At 36.6% G+C, this 21,035-nt stretch overlaps 1 protein-coding gene and 3 pseudogenes across 1 annotated transcript; 1 reads left to right on the forward strand and 3 right to left on the reverse strand.

Moving 5' to 3' along the window:
- Positions 1 to 7,384: 7,384 nt before the first annotated feature.
- On the reverse strand, positions 7,385 to 8,048 carry LOC125669304 (histone H3-like; annotated as a pseudogene).
- Positions 8,049 to 9,594: 1,546 nt separating this feature from the next.
- Positions 9,595 to 12,758, reverse strand: LOC125669305 (histone H1-delta-like). The gene is made up of 2 exons (XM_056162718.1): positions 10,781 to 12,758; positions 9,595 to 10,519 (listed from the first exon to the last, which is right to left on the reverse strand). Exons 1-2 carry the CDS (start codon positions 10,906 to 10,908, stop codon positions 10,129 to 10,131), a joined length of 519 nt encoding a protein of 172 aa, XP_056018693.1. The 5' UTR covers positions 10,909 to 12,758; the 3' UTR covers positions 9,595 to 10,128.
- Positions 12,759 to 19,000: 6,242 nt separating this feature from the next.
- LOC130053799 (histone H2A-like) lies at positions 19,001 to 19,475 on the reverse strand (annotated as a pseudogene).
- Positions 19,476 to 19,481: 6 nt separating this feature from the next.
- Positions 19,482 to 20,784, forward strand: LOC130054142 (histone H2B-like; annotated as a pseudogene).
- Positions 20,785 to 21,035: the final 251 nt, after the last annotated feature.

Raw genomic sequence — 21,035 nt, forward strand, 5'->3', positions numbered from 1 at the left:
ACCACACAGGAAGCCTGGGTTGGATTCTGGCACCACACATGGGAAGCCCGGGTTCCGTTTGCGTTTTTTGCACTACATGTTTAACACAATGGGAGTTCCAGGTTCGATCCTGGTACCACATAGGAGGACCACGTTCGATTCACAATTCTGACACCACATGTTTAACAAAAGTAGCAAGTGTTCCTTCACCAGGCACCTGACATTAAGGAGGTTTGCTATACCAGGCACCTGACATTAAGGAGGTGTGATATACCAGGCACCTGACATTAAGGAGGTGTGCTATACCAGGCACCTGACATTAAGGATGTTTGCTACACCAGACACCTGACATTAAGGTGTGCTACACCAGGCACCTGACATTATTTAAATGAGGTATGCTACACCAGAAAAATTTGATGTGGGTGAAAAGTGGAGGATCTGCACATTGAAGATCTGAAATTGAAAACTTTCAAATTTACTTAATTTAGTGAAAGAATGCAGTTTAGAAGAAAGCAGTGTGAAAAAGAAATTAAAACTCCTGCTGGTCTTGAACCCTTGATCTACAGTTGAGCAGTCCACGTGCTAACCTACTCAGCTAGGTGATGATTTGTGAAATGAATAGACAAATATTGCTAATATTCATATTTTCATCCAATATGTTTTAAATGGAAGTCTGCCATTATGATGTAGAATACCTACATAAATGTGTAAGCCTTTTGGATATGGACTTAAGGTAGCTCACTACACTAAAGCTTATACTCTTTATGACACTATGTCACAAGATGGCGATTTAAATGCATTATGAAATTATTTGTATCGATTGATTCGTTTGTCTATTATCGTAACTCGGTGGTTAAAGCATTGGGCTGGTGAACCGCAGATCTAGAGTTCAAATCTGCCAGAGTCTTTAGTTCATACGTGTTGAAATAATTTGTTTGAAAATCATGGTTTTATCCAAATTTGCATATTTTCTGCCTTTTTGGCATATTTACTTATTATATTTCATCATATCTCTTATGGTTAAATCAATTCGTACTGATTTGAGAAACTATTTCAGGGTGTATAGTGAGCCACCTTTAAGTCACAAGTCTTTTGGATACAGACTTAAAGTCACAAGTCTTTCGGATACAGACTTAAAGTCACAAGTCTTTTGGATATGGACTTGGAGTCATTAGTCTTTTGGATATGAACTTTTTTAGAGTCACAAGTCTTTCAGATATGATTCACGATTTTACCCAAAATTTTGTTTTTCACTTTTAATGATCAAAATCTACTGTCTAATGTGTTTGAAAGATTTCGCAAGAAAATTAAGGCTATACATCATCACAGAAGCTCATTTTAGAGAGTTTATTAATTAATTTTTTTTTTGGTAAACAAAGATTCCGGTATGCTATTGTTTACGAAATTTTCAAAAGAAATGGATATCGATCTATGTATTAATATATCTTTCACATTTCAAGCATTTTTGGGGTGAAATGTGTCATCTTAAAGTAAATAAAAACCGAGTATCGCAAATTATAACGTATATCTATTATCAATTTAATTTAACATGTGCCTACATGGTATGCATTTCAAAATATCTATAGTACTAATTAGTACTTTGTATACCGTCACGTGGGATATTTTGTAATACAGGGGTTATCACAATTATCAGCTGCTTTTTAAGTCTTCGTTTTGTCTCCTTCATATGTGTAAAGTGTCCAAATCATTTATGTTATTGTATGATAAATAAACAATCCATCTAGATAAATGTGTGCGAGATATATATTACAATGCTCACAATGTAAATTTATTCGGAGTACAGGATTTGCATGGTCAGCCTTTCTGCTCAATAATGATCTTGAATATCAGTTGGTTGTTTGTTGATCTAAACCTACAAAGTTGTGGTGTAGTCTCGACTATTTACTTGATATGAAAAGAAATCAAGTATCAAATTGAAATCTCTTAACCACAAACTGCATACCTTTTTTAAAAAGTCGTATGCCAATTTGTTAACAAAAAGTACAATACAGGGTAACCGTTTCTCTTGATGTTTCATAGAGGCGTCTTTTCAAAGAATTTGGTGGCCGTTATAACGGCCGTTTTGTTTTTGCGCTGGGATGCACAAACGGTGATAAGAGTATCTAACCACCGAATCCGTAAAGGGTGCGTCCCTGTCTCTTGAGGGCGTAGACAACATCCATGGCTGTGACTGTCTTTCTCTTGGCGTGCTCGGTGTAGGTGACAGCATCACGTTCTCGAGGAAAACTTTCAACACACCACGGGTCTCCTCGTAAATGAGTCCAGAGATACGTTTGACTCCACCTCTACGTGCAAGACGACGGATGGCGGGCTTGGTAATACCCTGGATGTTATCTCTAAGGACTTTCCTATGACGCTTGGCGCCCCCCTTTCCAAGACCTTTTCCTCCTTTGCCTCTTCCTGACATGATTGCTGATTAATAGACAAGTGCTGAATGACCTGACAATTTGAGAAATCACTGCTTTTTATAGCCTTAATTGACGACCCGTTAGAGCGCATCATATCTTGAAACTTCGGCTAGTCGATTGTCGTGTCCGAAGAAGCGCTGTTAACTACATCGTGATTGGTTCTCGCTAAACGCGCCTACCTGTGTTTGTTTACATTTCTCTTGCATAGTATACTAGTATTTATTTTGATAGGAATATAATATTTTATTTGCGCACACATTTGAGATTTCCTAGTGTAAAGTAGTACAGTATAACAGAATGCGTCTTGTCTCTACATCAGTTTATTTCAGAATGCCGAGTATATGTTATTAAAGAGCATGCAAACACGTGGTTATCAGTGTGTGCGGTAAACAGGGATAATCTCAGAGTTTGATATATACAATGCATATACGTTACATCCCCCTTCTTTAATTATTCTTATTTTACATTATAAAAGAGTGAAAAAATACTGCAAAATTAACAAAGTGTTATGAATTAAATTAATAATTCAGAGTTATGATAAAAATAAGAACTATCTTTTGTCTCTAAAATATCGGGATATATATTTACACTATATAAATATATTTGAGGATTATTATGCCTCATCACTTTATATAATCACTTATACATTTTGAAGTCCTCGTATCGTTTCGGCAATTTAATTTCTCTGGTAGATCTCCTGGTTGAAATCAGAGCATAATTGGTCTTATCTGTTGACGGTGGTTTATGATTTTCAATTGTAGTCTTATCTGCTGATGATGGTGTGTTTTCAGCTGTGCTAACGGTCTTATCTGTCACTACCTCGTTATTTTCGACAAAGGGCTCATTTGTACAGCGCAAATGTTTTCTGTTTCGTCGATAGAGGCGACCATCCTCCGTGATCACTTGATACGAGCGGATGTTTACTTTTTCATTGACCTTTGCCTTCGTCCAATTTTTTTCATGTCCAAAAGGTCGAATTCTCACGGTTTCCCCACTTTTAATCTCTGGTAGGTCTTTCGCTGTGCGATTGTAGTAAAATGCTGATCTATGTTTCCGTTCTCTCAATCGCTCTTTGACATTTGGGGTTAGGGCTGGTTTCAAAAGTTCGGTTTTGATTGGTAGCAGAGTTCTTGTACGGCGTGCCATTAGTCGTTGAACTGCAGAAGTTCCAATATTTTCAGAGGGAGTATTTCTCCAATCTAATAGAGCGAGGAAAGGATCGCTTTTATCTAATTGGCATTTCTTCATTAGGTTTTTTGCAATTCTAACTGCATTTTCAACTTTCCCATTAGATTTTGGGTGCAATGGCGATGACGTAGTATGCTTGAACTCATAGTTCTCTGAGAAATAAGCAAATTCCTTGCTATTGTAAGGCGGGCCGTTGTCTGAAATCAAAATTTCAGGAATTCCGTGTCTGGCCATTTGTGCCTTGAGTTTGGTGATGACTTCCTTTGATTTTTTATCATGTAGACGATCAATTTAAAAAAAATCGGAATAGTAATCAACAGTGATGAGATATTGTTTGTCATCAAATTGAAAGAGGTCAGTTCCAATTTTCTGCCATGGTCTATCGGGAATTTCATGCGAAATGAAAGTTTCTTTGCCTTGCTCACCCTGTATGGTAGCGCAGCCTGGACATTCCTTGATAAAAGATTCGATATCTTTCATCATGTTTGGCCAATATAGTGATTCTTTGGTTCTACGGTAACATCCTTGAATACCAATGTGGCTGGAGTGTACCTTTTGAAGAATTTCACCTTTCAATGTAGGTGGAATAACAATACGGTCTCCTTTGAAAATTAAACCATCCTGTGAAGTCAATTCGTCTCTGAATGTGTAGAAGATCTGTATATCGGGTGTCAGTTCATCTCACTCCGGCCAACCATCTTTGATTGTTTTGTACAGCTTTTGCATTGTTTCATCACGCGAGTTTGCAGATTTGATTTTCTTTAGAGTTTCGGACGAGATGGTGACGTATTCACTCATTGTAACGTACTCTGCATCTTTTTCAGATTTTGCACGGTCGGTAATGGCGAGTACTCTGTCTTCAGAATTATTTCTTTGTATCTGTACAGTTGGCAGATAGGCGCGACTCAGTGTATCAGCAAGATACATTTCAAGACCTCGTTTGTATGTGATCTCGTAATCAAACTTCTGAAGACGCAAGAGCATTCGTTGAAGACGTTTAGGAGCGGAAACTAAACTTTTCTTGCTGATGATTTCTAGTGGTTTGTGGTCCGATTCCACTTTTACTTTCCGTCCAAGTGTGTAATGCTCAAAGCGTTCCATGGCAAAGAGAACAGCGAGTAGTTCCTTTTCAATCTGTGCGTAGTTGACTTCGGTAGGCGTTAATGCACGGGATGCATATGCTACGGGTTGCTCATTTTGTATGAGACAGGCTCCTAGTCCGCGTTCAGATGCGTCACACTGTACCGTCGTCGGTAGGTTAGGATCAAAGAAACGAAGTATAGGGCTCGTAGATAGTAGTTTTTTCAATTCGTCAAATGTTTTGCCATGTACAGCATTGTCCCACACAAATTCTGATTCTGCTTTTAGTAGGTCTCTGAGGGGTGCTGTTATCTCCGAGAGATTTGGCGCGAATTTTTGGACAAAATTTACCATTCCTAGTAAACGTTGTATGTCTGCTTTGCATTTAGGTCTTGGCATTTCAGTGATTGCCTTGATTTTTAAGGGGTCAACTTTGAGTCCATCGCTTGAGATAATGTGTCCTAAATATGACACGGATCGCAATTTTAGTTTCATTTTGTCTTTGTTTATTTTGATCCCTTTCTCCCTGCATCTCTCTAGCAAGGTAGATAATTTTTTGTCGTGATCACGTATGGCCTCGTCATCCGAGTTTCTACAACCGTATACGACTATGTCGTCATGAATCGCTTTGATTCCATGTATACCAGATAAAGCTTCATCCATTCTCCGCTGGAATTCTTCGCTTGCTGGTTTAATACCGAATGGCATGCGGAGCCATCGATATCTACCCCAAGGGGTTCCGAATGTTGTGAGAAAACTACTCTCATCATCGAGAGTAATATGCCAAATGCCATCCTTGCAGTCTACTACAGAAAAAATTCTGGCTTGGCTTAGTTCTGGCAAAATATCATCTATAGTTGGTGTTGCATAATGATTTCTCTTTAGCGCTTTGTTCAGAGGTTTGGGATCTATATACAGACGCATTTTCCCACTGGGCTTCCGTACAGCCACCAATGACGATATCCAGTGAGTTGGTTCTGTTACTGGAGCCAAAACGCCTAAATCTGACAGTCTGTCGATTTCAGATTTTAACGGTGCCTTCATTGCAATCGGGACTTTTCTTGTTGGTAGTTTTACTGGCGTAACTGATTTGTCAACATCGAGGTGTAATTTTCCATCCAGTTTACCCAGGCCATTAAATACGTCACTGTATTTTTCAATGATGAAGTTGCTTTGGGAGGCTGACTCAATGGCTGCTATGTTTTCTGTGTTGACAGTTATCATTTTCATTCCTTGTACAGCCTTTGCTCCGAGAATAGGATTAAGATTTGCTTCGACCACAACAATTTCTATGTTGTATTTTTTATTGTTTTTGGGGTTGCGGACGCTTATTCGCCGTTTTCCAAGGGGTTGGCATTCCGACTTGTTAAACATTACCAGAGTCATGTCTGCCTTTTGTAACATCCTGAGATAGGGGTAATTACAGACTTCTTTGTAAATTTTCTCGGGTCCAAATCCGCTTGAACTTTTTCCAGTTCGTGCACAGGTTTCCTTTAAGATCCAGTTTTCCAGGTATTGGAATGTTTGGATTCACAAAGACAGGAATAGAGGGAGCAGCAGCAGCATTATCTTCGTGATTGCTCATGGTGACAAATATCCAGAGATACACATACAGAAGTTTCACTAAGTACTTTTACTTCTGACACCATGTATAGTACAGTATAACAGAATGCGTCTTGTCTCTACATCAGTTTATTTCAGAATGCCGAGTATATGTTATTAAAGAGCATGCAAACACGTGGTTATCAGTGTGTGCGGTAAACAGGGATAATCTCAGAGTTTGATATATACAATGCATATACGTTACACCTAGCTTAGTTTCTTTTCTGGTTTTTTAAATCATCGTTTTGTTTTCCTTTTAATTAACACACAACGATAGGATTTTATTTTATTAGGGTAATTAATATTAATATGAAAACATGGCTCACAACTGTGAAAGTTTACTATACTATATCCAAAAAAAAACAAAGGAGAAAAAAGTTGATAATAAAGATAATCCATTATTAATCAAGCTGAGCAAATTTCTATTCAACATGTTTAAAATAAGAAATATATCTGTGCAAGTTGAAAAAGAAAAGTAAAACAATGATAATTCAAGCCCTTTGTTAAAAGTATACATGTATGTCTAAAACTCATTTCTGTATGTATGGTCTCCTGATATAAAATGTTATGACATATGTTAATTCATCAATCAAGGGCCCTCAAGGGGGTGGGGGTGTACAGATTAACTAGTAATTAATTACAATATAAATAAATTATGACTGACGTCAGAGTTCACATTTCTGCACTGCACACATTTAACACGGTGTTACATTTCTCCGTGCGCTATTGATGCTAGCTATTATTTGAACCCCTTTCTCTTATTAATGCATGCTTTACATGCCCTCAAAAGCCCAGAGTTGGTTGAATGAAATACCGTAGTATCTGACCCTTCTAGAATTAGGTAGGTTGTTTTAGTGTGTACTACAGACTACCGATTTCTCTATGTATGCGTTCTTAGTACGTTCTATACAGCTATTCTCTAGGTTTGTATAGTTTGTTGTGTACTTTCCTGCTGACAAGGATTTTCAATGTGCATTTGTTGTCATCTATACAATTGATGCCCTGCAATGTATACTACTGTTTTGACAGTATAGCTGTACGTGTTCATATCCGCAGCATTTAATTTCAGTACTGAACTTGCGTTAAAACTTTTCCTATTTTACAAATTTACCAGACTTGGGTCAAGTAGTTTGTGGATGTAGGGTTATGTATGTCATTCAGTCATACTTTATTCACGACAAGTTTCTTGATCAAGAGCAATATGAAGGCATCTTTTCGAAAGAATTAGGTGGCCGTGAAAACGGCCGTTTGTTTGAGTGTCACACGAGTGAAATTAAGCTCGCTCGCCACGGATACGTCTGGCAAGCTGGATATCCTTGGGCATGATGGTCACCCTCTTGGCGTGGATAGCGCACAAGTTGGTATCCTCAAAAAGTACTACAAGGTAGGCCTCGCTAGCTTCCTGAAGGGTCATAACGGCAGAGCTCTGGAAACGCAGATCGGTCTTGAAGTCCTGTGCAATTTCACGGACCAGACGCTGGAATGGGAGTTTCCTGATGAGAAGCTCAGTGCTTTTCTAGTACCGTCTGATCTCACGAAGAGCGACAGTTCCTGGCCTGTATCTGTGGGGCTTCTTGACGCCACCGGTGGCTGGGGCGCTCTTAGTAGCCAACTGTTTTCGTGGGGCTTTGCCTCCAGTAGATTTTCTTGCGGTCTGCTTTGTACGTGCCATCTTCTCCAAATTTTCGGATAGAATAACGTGCCCGATCGGAAACACTAGAATTTATAAGCAAATCGAAATCGGCGCTCTCATATATTACGACACTTGTCATTGGTTAAGCGGTTCAGAAAGACACTCTGCGATTAGCCGCTGGTATGCAGCGTTGATTGGTCTTGACTTGGGACATTTCAATCCACATTTTGCACAGAATTCATAAACGTAAAAAAAAAAAAAAAAAAAAAAAACAGTGAAGGGGATGGGATGTTACAAGGGATTTCAGGGTACAATTGTAAACATTATTTGTGGATACAAAAGTATGGAAAGACAAGTAAATGTTAAAAACATTTAAAAGGAGATACATTTATTTATTTATTTATTCACCAGTTAAGGACTCTCAGTGAGCATACACAATTTTATTATATTCATTATAAACACATGATACCATATACTTATAGATACACACACCGTGCATATACATGTATACATAAACACATATATATACATACATTTATACACATACATGATTGTATACACACATACATGTACATATGTAAAGGATTTCTATATTAACATTGATCTGAAATTGGCTCATAACAACATAGAATGAAAATGCACAGCACAACAAGGATGCAATGTGGGAAGTAAAAGTGAAACAGTATAAAATGCTGTCCTGAATGCAGAGCTAGGTGCTTGTGCCCAGTCGATCAGACTGGCAGTCTTCTACCATAAGTATTAATATGTACATGTACTAAGAACTTTGGGAATCTGGGATATTTCAATAGCACATAAATATACATAATTCCATATTAATACTAAATTTTGTATATTTATCATGTGCAATTGAAATATCCCAGATTCCCAAAGTTCTTAGTACATATGTATACGTACGTATGTACATACATACATACATTCATTCATTCATTCGTACATAGAATTTTGTTTTAAAGTCTTCCTTTTTCACCTGTTTGTATATTTTGCACCGATCCATATAAATATAGTTTAAACCAATGATTATCAAATTTGTAACCTGAACATTTAACAAAGAGGTTGCAAAATAGTTATTTGACAAAAGCAGACCTCAAATATATTTGGATAGAGATATATGACATTGCATTCTTACTAGAATAATCATAATTCTTGGAATTCAAGAAACACCCAATAAAAAAAAGTCATTAAATTTTTGTTTGTTTTCACTTAATAATAGTTGTGACTAACATCATTGGCATATATGATTTGATGTTATTAGTACATATGACTAATGACTTTTTCGGACAGCTTTGTGAATTCCAAGACCCCAAATCATTCCAGAATCCTAGACTACTGTTACATCCTAACAAAAATCACTCCTATATATAAATCTTGAACAACATTGAGGCTATGAAGTTGATGTACACATGAAGTGAGCGAGTCTCTGGACAACGGAGAACTGTTTAAAATGTGTAAATCCTTATTTCATTTTGAAGACTAAATTAGACGTGCGAGAATTACAACTTACTCTTAGAGGTGATGTATCGTCACTCTGTTCCTAACAAAGAAATAACCCCATTTTTTCCCTTTTTGACACCGATCAGACATTTCTCGGTGACTAAAGTCTGAAAACATTGTTACACACATGAAACATTGCATTATGAGAGTGAATTATGTGTAGTCCTGCCAAACCGAGACTGTATACAAATCAAGTACTGAAATAAAAGTCCACGGATGATATTTTCAATTTTTGTTTTCTTATCGGACAAGAAACCGAATGAAAGTAATCAAGCTATTGGATGTATAAGAAATGCATATATATATATGAATGTTTCAATTCAGCTAGCTTTACTCAAACGAATGAGGACTCAATGATGCAGGTACTGTACTATATGTTGTCATAATTCACCGGTCTCCATCTTATTTCTTACCCTACAGCTTTAGGAAGGGAGAGCTACTAAATCAGATAAAAAAATGTCATATTGTTTGTAAAAGTGTGGGTTAGTTTCCTCTCCCCCCTCTTTTAACTGAATGACATGCAGGACAAGTAAATCAAAGTATGAAAACGTTAAAACAGCTTGAATCAGTATTCACTTAAATGACGTAGAAACGCATTTCTCTCACACGTGTAAGAACGGCATCTTTTCTAAAAATGTTGGTAGCCCTAAAAAGGGCTTTTATTTTGTGAGTAAACACTCTGTGCAGGAATATTGCAAAGACTGCTTATTTCTTGGCGGCGGCTTTCTTGCGGGTCTTGGATTTTTTGGCGGCGGGCTTCTTGGCCTTCTTGGGGGCCTTGGCTGCCGCCTTCTTCTTGGGAGTCTTGGCCTTCTTGGGTGCGGCTGGTTTCTTTGGCGTCTTCTTCACTTTTTTCTCTACGGCCACCTTCTTGGGCTTGGCAGCAGCAGCAGCCTTTGGTTTGGCTACTTTCTTGGCTTTAGGCTTCTGCTCAGCCTTGGGCTTATCTCCAAGCTTGAAGGAACCGCTGGCACCTTTACCCTTGGCTTGCTTCAAAGCACCCTTTTTGACTCCATTCTTCAGGGCCATTTTGAGGTGGGCATTGATGGAGTTGACGTCATTGCCCACTTTATAATTGGCCATCAGGTTCTTTAATCTCAGCGAGATTCGTAGAGGCTGGATATTTGGACTGACGCCTCTTCCGAGAGGCGTCAGTCCAAATATTCAGCCTCGACGAATCTCGCTGAGATTACAGGTGCTTAAGAATGGCTTGTCTAGAAGATCACAGGCACCTGAATTTCTGTCAATAAGTCGCTAAATAAAGCCAAAGATCGAAAAATCCTACCCCCTCTATATATAAATAGGATTTTTCGATCTTTGGCTTTATTTAGCGACTTATTGACAGAAATTCAGGTACCTGTGAGAAGATCCACCACGCTCTTTCAGTGACCCGAGGGCAGCCTTGATCATGTCGATGTATTTTGGGTGCGCTACGGGCACCTTGGGCTTGGAAACCTTTTTCGCGGGAGCTGCGGTATCTGCCATGTTTTCGAACGATGCGAGAACGGTAAATAATAGTCGATCGGAACGGATAGTTGATAAAATGGGTAGTAAAAACCGGGCCGGGCCGGGTCAGATCACCTTCGTAATCCGAATTTTTTAGTTTTCTTCGTTGATATGTCATTGTTTCTTTTGAAACTTTCGGAATATATTCTCAATGATATATTTAGTCTTCGCCACAAATTTTAGCACATAATATTACCTATAGGTAAGGAATTCAATGATTGTATGAAATCTGGTTGGTAAAATGGGTAGCGAGACCAAAACACACATTATTGCATATTTTCTGTATAATATGCATCTGCTGCTGAAAACCTAGCATTTTTTCAATTCACATAGAGTTGAATTTGATACTTAATGCATTATTTGACCATTTAAATGCCTTTTATCTTAATTATCGGCGATTTTTCCAAACCCGGGCCAAAAGGAAACCGGATGCGGTCGACCCGGGCCGGCGTTATTTATTCCGATTTAATTACTAATGCTTTGATTAATTAACCAATAATAATGGTCCTAAAAAAATATCACCGACTGATAAATTATGCCTACTTTATGAATATTTAAACTGAAGATAGAGTTTAAAGAGGATTATATGGAGAGCAATTAATTACTTTGTATACCATGCCTGATTAAAATAAAAATAATAAAAAATGGTAATTTATTAAAAATCAAAAACATTTTAACCAAACTGATTATGATCCGTATAATAATGACTTAAAATATTGTATTTATAGTGCTAGTATTCATTTCTTCATTAATAAAAGATATATAATTTAAAAACATCTTAAAACATCAAGATATGAAGTGTGCATATTCATAATATAAAATGATGATATTATATATCTAATTTTTAAATGAAACAATTAACAACACAGTATATGTACATAAATTTTATTTTCAAAATGGCACGCAAGTAAGTCTGCATATGCTTGTTAAATTTTAAGTTAAATTTGAGGATCATGAAAATTGCAATTTTGGTAGGCCTTCCTGCTCTACATCACTATGCATTTAGTTTTTCTTACATATATGTGGTGGTAGAGAAGAAGATTGTTGAAAATTATTCAATTCTGTGGCAGTTTTTGCCCTGCCTTTAAGGCCAGTCCTGAAATTTACCATTTATGTCCCCTTTGTCCCAAAGATGCTTCATACCAAATTTGAAAGGAATTGGAATGATCATACTTATCAAGAAGTTAAAAATGTTCAATATTGTTAACGCACGATCACAGACGACAAGCAATTGCAATGTCACCCGAAACCTAAAAATCGTAGAAACGACTTTCTAAATCGTAGAAACGACTTACTAAATCGTAGAAACGACTTTTTACATCGTTTCTACCATTAAATAAATCGTAGAAACGATTATTTTTATTTTTCTGCTAGGTTAAATTGGCACGAATACGCCGTCGTAAGTAACTTAATGATAGTTAGGTTAAAATTTAAATTAAAAAGATGGTTCTTATGAGGACACCTCCAAGTGATAAGAACCGTGCAATGTCACGTTTCATGAGATCGTGCACGTGATGGCTAACATCCTCATTTTATTCGGAATTTTAATATCTGGCCCGGGTTACCGTATCCGGTTTCCTTTTGGCCCGGGTTTTAATAAATCGTGAATATTAAATATATAAGACTCGCATAACAAGTGCTACAGCATTTTGGTGATAAATTATCATAATATTTATCTAAATCATGTGTAGTTTCATTGTTGTGTCACATAGTTCAACCGTAATCGCAGAAAAATGTGTATTTTCCCTCGCTACCCATTTTACCAACCTGAAATAAACAAACATTGATATTTTCACAGTGAAGCAAAATTATGCGGTATTTTTTGTAGCGAAGATCCGATGTATCATCCAGATTATGATTAAGAAGTTTCACACCACACGAAAATAAAATAACGAAGAAAACTAAAAAATTCGGACTACGGAGGTGATCTGACCCGGCCCGGCCCGGTTTTTACTACCCATTTTACCAACTATCATCGGAACGCACTCACTGTTTTGTTTACATCAAGCGCGGACCTCCTTGAAAACATCCAATATATTCAAGTCGATCGGTATGTGTATTGTGTTGTTTAGATGTGCTTTGATGTTAGTTTTTGCATTCGAGTTGCGCTTCAACAATGGAATATCCGCCGGATATGTTATCGGAACCCCCTGGTCTACATTTCCCCCTGTCATTCTATTTACTTACATATTGGGCTTTGCCAACGTACAGCAGTCAAAATCCAGAAATATAGACACCTCAACCGGCGATTTGCAAGTCCGTTCATTCATTAAAATTTGGTAATTTTTTTCCAGTGGCCGATAACAAATATCATTGTTGCTTGATTTCCTTTCAAAGCTTGAAAGAAGGCACACTCGTTTTCCTTTTGCTGTAGAAAACATAATGTCGGTCAGAATTTTTGAAAAACATCCGGGGGTCGTACACATCGGGTATCAAAAGCGAGCGGTAGAATTAACGATTGCGTAGAACGATTTGGAATGGGCTTACACAATATTAAGAACACAAGCACACGCCTAAAAAAAAAAAAATCCTGATCTATTTACTTTACTATAGAAATATATACAACACAACACAATATATTTGCTTTGATTTATGATTTAAAAGAAAAACGTTAATCCTTGTTTACACTTACTTTTTATAAATAATGCCTGTATTCAATAAAAATTACACAGATGAAATGTACAAATTATGACCAACCTTGATGTTTTTATTTTAAATGAAGTGTAATTAAACTGGTTGTTTGTTTGTTTACTTTGCTTTTGTTTGTTTTTTATGTTTGTTGTGGTTTTCTTTTTCTTTTTTTCTTTTTGCTTTTGTTTTTTGGTTTGTTTGTTTTCTTTTCTTTCAATTATTATGTAAGTGCTATACTACGAGGTTATCGTAAGAGTGATTAGATACTTTCCACTATAGATATATAATATATATATAGTGTGTGTGAAACTAACTTTAAAGTCCTATAGACTTTCGGTCCATAGTCATTTTATTTCCTATAGACCAAAATTTAACATGCAATATTCATTGTTATTAAAAAATAAATAATTGACACAAATTCAGTTTGACAATTTGTTCATAGTATAATTATATTCTTTTTCAATTACATGCACGGCAAGCTTTTCAATTAGAATTTCGTTTTCTTTTTCATTTTGTTCCAGCTCAGTTTCACTATTTCACTATCTGATTCTTCATCCAAGTCACGTACTTCTACTACGTTTCGTTTTCTCATGATTTTCTGCGACTTTGGCCTTGCTGGAACTTGTACTGACCGCTTTCCATTTGATTCAAGTGCGTGCATCTTTCACGTATTTTTAAAACCATCAAAAAGGACATTGCGAATTTGCACGAAAATGGCGTACATTGAAGTAAATATCAAATTGAATAATCTGATTCGAATGATTTCTAATTACATTGGGGAACATTTTATTACAGCTAAGGGGTAAACAGAAACATTGGCGTACTACATATAAACTGGTCCCGCTTCTCATATATATGTTGAATAAGCAACAGAGAACCAGTTTACTCAGAATTCCTATAGAAAAGTTGGTCTATAGCTATTTTGATTGTTATAGACCGACTCGATTTTCTATAGACATTGTCTATCGGTCCATGGTTAATTTCGCACACTGTATATATGATATATAGAGCCACTTTTACGCTACTTTGTGAGTAGGGATCAATTCACTTATATTGAGCTGTACACAATACGAACATAACATCAAAAATGTAAAAGAAATGATAAATTTAGGTGCTATATTATCAATTGAAGTTTCAGAAGGTGACACATGATCCAAACTCGGGAAAGGTTTCAGGACATGTTTACGATTTGCCTATACTTTTCTGTTAAATATATGTAGTAATAGCGGGAAATAATCCGAGCTAAATCTCAACCTCTAACAAGAATTTTTTTGACGCCAATCCCAGAAGTCCCTCGTACAAAATGGCGGATGGTTCGATTCGTAAAATAATAAAAAAATCTTTGAAGTATTACAAACCTTTCTTATTTGAAAGGAAAGGATGACAATCATATTCTTTCCCCTTTCTTTTTCTTTTTAAAATATTGTCGAAAGAAATGTAAACAGTCACGTCACAACTACCAGGCTACGTCACAACACGCTCGTTGCATTTCCCGCTGAACTGGTTCCTACATTGGCGAGAAGAGCAAGACAGTAATCCTACGTATTGACAGTGAACCAGATCAGTTTTCCTTGGTTTCAATATGAATTTTTTGAAAATGTATTCAGATATGCTGCGCTCGCCCCAACGGTCACACCGTAATCATATTAGCGAGCGCAGCGAGCCAGCACGGAGCGCTGGCTCGTACTGCGAGCTCTAATGAGCTAAATCTCAACCTCTAACACGAATTTTTTTTTGACGCCAATCCCAGAAGTCCCTCGTACAAAATGGCGGATGGTTCGATTCGTAAAATAATAATTTAAAAAATCTTTGAAGTATTACAAACTTTTCTTATTTGAAAGGAAAGGATGACAATCATATTCTTCCCCCTTTCTTTTTCTTTTTAAAATATTGTCGAAAGAAATGTAAACAGTCACGTCACAACTACCAGGCTACGTCACAACACGCTCGTTGCATTTCCCGCTAAACTGGTTCCTACATTGGCGAGAAGAGACAGTGAACCAGATCAGTTTTCCTTGTTTTCAATATAAATTTTTTGAAAATGTATTCAGATATGCTGCGCTCGCCCCAACGGTCACACCGTAATCATATTAGCTCTGTTTGTTTAAAAGGTTTCGATAAAACAAAGAGGTTTCAAATTAAAACAATCTTAAAAATCAGGTTTATCCTATAAGCAGGCGATAAAACGTATACGTAGGGGGTGATAAAAAAAATTAGTTTTAAACTTTATTTCATTTGAATAAATCAATATATGTATATACACAATACGTTATATGCACACAGGATTCGGAATCAAGTTGTATAGGCACTTATATTAATCCGTTTCCTTGAATTTAAAACTTTGAATGGTAAGTGTGCATTTGTATGGAGCGCCAAATTAACATAAACTAAAATAATTGAAGATATCTTCAATTATTTGAAGATATCATCAATTCAATTATTGCTCTCTTTAATTGAATTAATGCGCGCATTAAATCAATTATTGCTCTCATCAAATGAATTAATGCGCGCTTCAATTCAATTATTGCTCTCATCAATTGAATTAATGCGCGCATCAATTGAATTAATGAGAGCAATAATTGATTTAATGCGCGCATTAATTCAATTATTGCTCTCTTCAATTCAATTGATGAGAGCATTAATTTCGTAGAAATATTGCTCGCAATAATTGATTTAGAGCTCGGTATAAATAATTTGATGATCTCTTTAATTCAATTGAAGATATCTTTAATTATTTACAATGCTTTTGTATAAGGAATTAACGCGCGCATCAATTCTTTTAAAGAGAGCAACAATTCAATTAAAGAGATCATTAATTCAATTGTGGATATGTTGAATTGAAGATATCTTTAATTATTTAGTTGCTCTCTCTAAAAGAATTATTGCTCTCTTCAAATGAATTAAAGATATCATTAATTCAATTGAAGAGAGCAATAATTGAATTAATGCGCGCATTAAATCCATTATTGCTCTCATCAAATGAATTAATGCGCGCATCAATTCAATTATTACTCTCATCAATTATATCAATTATTGCTCTCATCAAATGAATTAATGCGTGCATTATATCAAGTATTGCTCTCTTCAAATGAATTGTAGCGCGCATCAATTCAATTGTTGATATCATTAATTCATTTGAAGAGATCATTAATTCATTTAAAGCGCGCATCAATTCAGCAGAAGAATTAATGCTATCATCAATTCATTTAATGCGCGCAATAATTCAGAATTGAAGATATCATTAATTATTTGAAGAGATCTTTAATTAAATTGTTGCGCGCATCAAATGAATTGATGATATCTTCAAATAATTGAAAATATCTTCAATGATTTGAGTTTATGTTAATTTGGCGCTCCATACATTTGCCCGTTGCACATGACAAAAGTAAAGAAAAATGAAAGAAAAAAATCTAACAAGTAAATAGATCAGCATTTGAAGAGATGTTATAACCTAAGTTCATCAGAAATGGATATACAATAACTTCCAAACAAGAAATTCCACCACTCTACACATAAAAGCGGAACTCGATGAGATTAAGCTACAGATCTTTTGGATGATGTACATGTATATAATGAAACTATTTTTAATATAGGAATTTTTTTTTTAGTAAAGTCTCCATGTACAAGGATATTTACAGTTATTGGTCTTAATGGATCAATAAATTTATTCAAGTAAAAAGTGTGTTGTTGTTTCGATTTTTCCACAGGCACAATATGGATTATCTATTACATGTATGTGTTTCGCGAATAGGTGAGATTTAAGAGTACTAATTACAGTCGTGTGTGTAGTATCTGTCCGTTGCGTTTGCACGGTGCAAATACAATGATTTCTAATGTTCTTAAAGTTCGATCATTTGCCAGGATTATTAGTTCTTTTTGCAATAGTATGTACTCGTTTTCGTCTTCGAATGAGTGTTATTTAATGAAGGGGAATCTGATTTTCTAACGAAAGAAACGAGTTTGACCATTCCATGTACCCGTTTGACTTGTTGGACAAAGTAATCATCACACCCAGTGTGAAATTTCTAGACCCAGTCGAACGTGTTCATGTGAAATTAATCACCGAAATTGAAAATCGTTTTTCAAGAATTAAAAAGTTGTCGCCGGTTTAAACGGAGGGCGTTTTCTTACGTACGTCAAGGTTTAAAATAAATACGATATATATATTTGAGCATACCATTTGCGGAGGAAAAGGGTTCGAAAACCCATGGATCGAATATATTCAGAAAATTTTCAACAAATGTTTAGTATTTATATGAACCAAAAATAAATTCCTCATGCTTATAAGTAAAGTCGTCATTTTGCGACAAACTACAGTATTTTTTTTAAACACATTTTTTTATATGACTGCTTCATGTATAAAGATATAAGAAAGAAATATTACCCTTTGAACATCTACAATTCAGATGATGATATATCAAAGGAAAACCATTGTAAAGTACTATGCAACCCTGTCAATGTCGTTCATGTTAGAAGATTGTGTGAAATTTTACATGAATGTTTTGAATTGCGCACCCATAGTAAAGTGCTAATTATAACTACATTTGATTTATGTTAATATGCAATACTAAATTGCACCGATGCAGTCTAATATCACAGGTACATGTCAAATATATACTTGTATTTACATATATGTAAATGAACTGTTAGTATTTAGTTTGTTGTCATTATATATCTCATATTGTGTAACAGGATTGGTGAATCCATAAATAAATTGAGTATATTTCGGAGATAAAACAATTCGGCCAAGATAGTGATATTTTGTTTGCGGATATATTTACAATCCATGTACCAGGATCGTCTATGTCGTCTCCAAATGTTTTGTTCTCTTTGAAATTTTTTATTGCTCCCATCACATCATGATCACCCTATCTAATGTCAGATAGCTCCATGTCTACCTCTATTTCTCACATTCATACTGGTACAAAATCATTTGCTTTGTGGCTTTTCGTCTATGTAAATTAAAAGCAAGAATGACCACGTGAAGATATACGATCACTCGCCCTGTATTTCAAAAGTTTTGGCACCCTTGTTTTATTCTTCCATTGACAAACTACAGAGCTGGTTGAGAAAAACAAAAAGAATGCAAATTTCATTTCATTTTGGTATTTCCATGATTCCTCAAAGAAGTCCAAAGTAGTGAGGACAATTTATATAGCGCTTTTTTATGTCTTCTCTCTTGTAAATCTTACTTATTAATTACAACCCAAATACATAGCAACCCATGCCGTGCATTCATTCTGGTTTTCATTTATTTTGCGCTTTGAAATGTACGAATTACTGCAAATATTGTCATCCCCATTTCTCAGTGAGCATTGAATGTAAGATTAGACTGTCATTCTTGACATTTCGATGATTATAGGTGTCTTTTCAAAAAAGGTTGGTGGCCGTGAAAACGGCCGTTTGTTATAGGTCCTGCAAGCAGCAGACTTTGTACTTTTTACTTGCTGGCGGGTTTCTGGGTCTTCTTGGGGAGGAGCACGGCCTGGATGTTGGGCAGGACACCACCCTGGGCGATGGTCACGCCGGACAAGTTTGTTCAACTCCTCGTCGTTGCGGATGGCCAGCTGCAGGTGACGGGGAATGATTCTGGTCTTGTCACGGGCGGCGTTGCCTGCCAATTCCAAGACTTCGGCGGCCAAGTACTCCAGAACGGCGGCCAGGTACACGGGGGCGCCGGCTCCCACTCTCTCGGCGTAGTTCCCCTTCCTCAGCAGACGGTGGATACGACCCACGGGAAACTGAAGTCCCGCACGGGAGGATCGGCTCTTTGCCTTTCCCTTCACTTTGCCTCCTTTACCACGTCATTCAATACGGTGTGCTGTCGAAATCAAAGCAACGAATAACCCTCGCACGCAATACATCAATCTTTTTAAACACGCAGTCGGATTCAACTGCCAGCCAATCGTGGTCATCGTGTTTCTCATACCTTGGCGCATACCGAACCAATTAATGTTTACAAGGAGGTCCGTAATACGCTTATCCGCCGTTATCCGACTGTGTAATATAAATAGCAGCGCGGCCATTTGTTCCACACATAGTTTACTAGTAAACATGCCACCTAAAGGTGGATCGAAAGGATCTAAGAAAGCCGCCACTAAGGCGAAGACCCAGAGAACTGGGGACAAAAAGAAGCGCAGGAAGAGGAGGGAATCCTATGCCATCTACATTTACAAAGTTCTGAAGCAGGTCCACCCAGACACTGGCGTTTCCAGCAAAGCCATGAGCATCATGAACTCGTTTGTCAATGACATTTTCGAGAGAATCGCCGCAGAAGCTTCCCGCCTGGCCCACTACAACAAACGCTCAACCATCACCAGCAGAGAAATCCAGACCGCTGTCCGACTTCTCTTGCCCGGTGAATTGGCCAAGCACGCCGTCTCTGAGGGTACCAAGGCTGTCACCAAGTACACCAGCAGCAAGTAAACTCAGCAAGGACTTGAACCTCAAACTCAAACGGCCCTTTTCAGGGCCACACAAATTTTTCGAAAAGATGCCTTTCATAACAACGCATTGAGAAAACGTTTATTGGTTGACATCTATGTATACACAAGTGTACTATGTGTGTTGAAACTACACACTTTAATTGAAATAGAATTCAAGACAATGGACATAACATTATACATGAACACAAGAGTAAAAGTATCGACAAGCCATTCAGAATACACAATAAAACAAACAAATGTATATCTCGTGTTCATTTTCAACTGCATACATTTCATCAGTTATTATTATGATGGCTTTGTAACTTTAACCAGTCATTGATAAAATTGAAACTAAGATGTTCTCAAAATAAACATTTTGGCTCTGTTGAAAATATAGCATTATATAGAACTATTGATATTAACAAAAGGGTTTCTAAGTCTTATTTTCTGTCATTGAAACAGTAAATCGCAGTTTTGCAGCCAAAAACTTCAACACCCAAATGACAGCTAATAGTATAGAGTACGTAGTATTTATTACCAACTCAGGGCCCAAATGAGCATAAACATGTCATTAAAAGTATATAATTGTTGATACAAGTAAAGACAATACACAGTAAAGAGTAATACACTCATTGGTGGTATTTTAAGTTTCATATGTAGGCATTGATCAGTACTCAGTTGATACATGTGTGTTTTCCCTAGTGCAATATATAATATGCCTGATACATCAACAAGAAGCAGCAAGAGTCGGTGCTACTTAAAGGATAGAAAACAGAAACATGTAGAATAAACAGATACACACAATATTATTATATGAAATGTTGAATCGCATGTGTAAGATTATATTTTTTAAAAATGCACATGTCCCCCCAACAGGCCCTTAATAGGTACATTGATAATGATAAGTCTCTTTATGAATCCAATCTTGGAAAAAAAAGTTTGTACAACATCTTTCATGCGACTGCATATTGTGTAGGTGTGCCACGCATCAGTATCTCACGGTTTGCAAGTACTTTCCGGTTACAATGTACAGAATTAGTAAATGCATAT

Source organism: Ostrea edulis, chromosome 4, assembly GCF_947568905.1.
Source record: "Ostrea edulis chromosome 4, xbOstEdul1.1, whole genome shotgun sequence".
Lineage (NCBI taxonomy): Eukaryota > Metazoa > Mollusca > Bivalvia > Ostreida > Ostreidae > Ostrea > Ostrea edulis.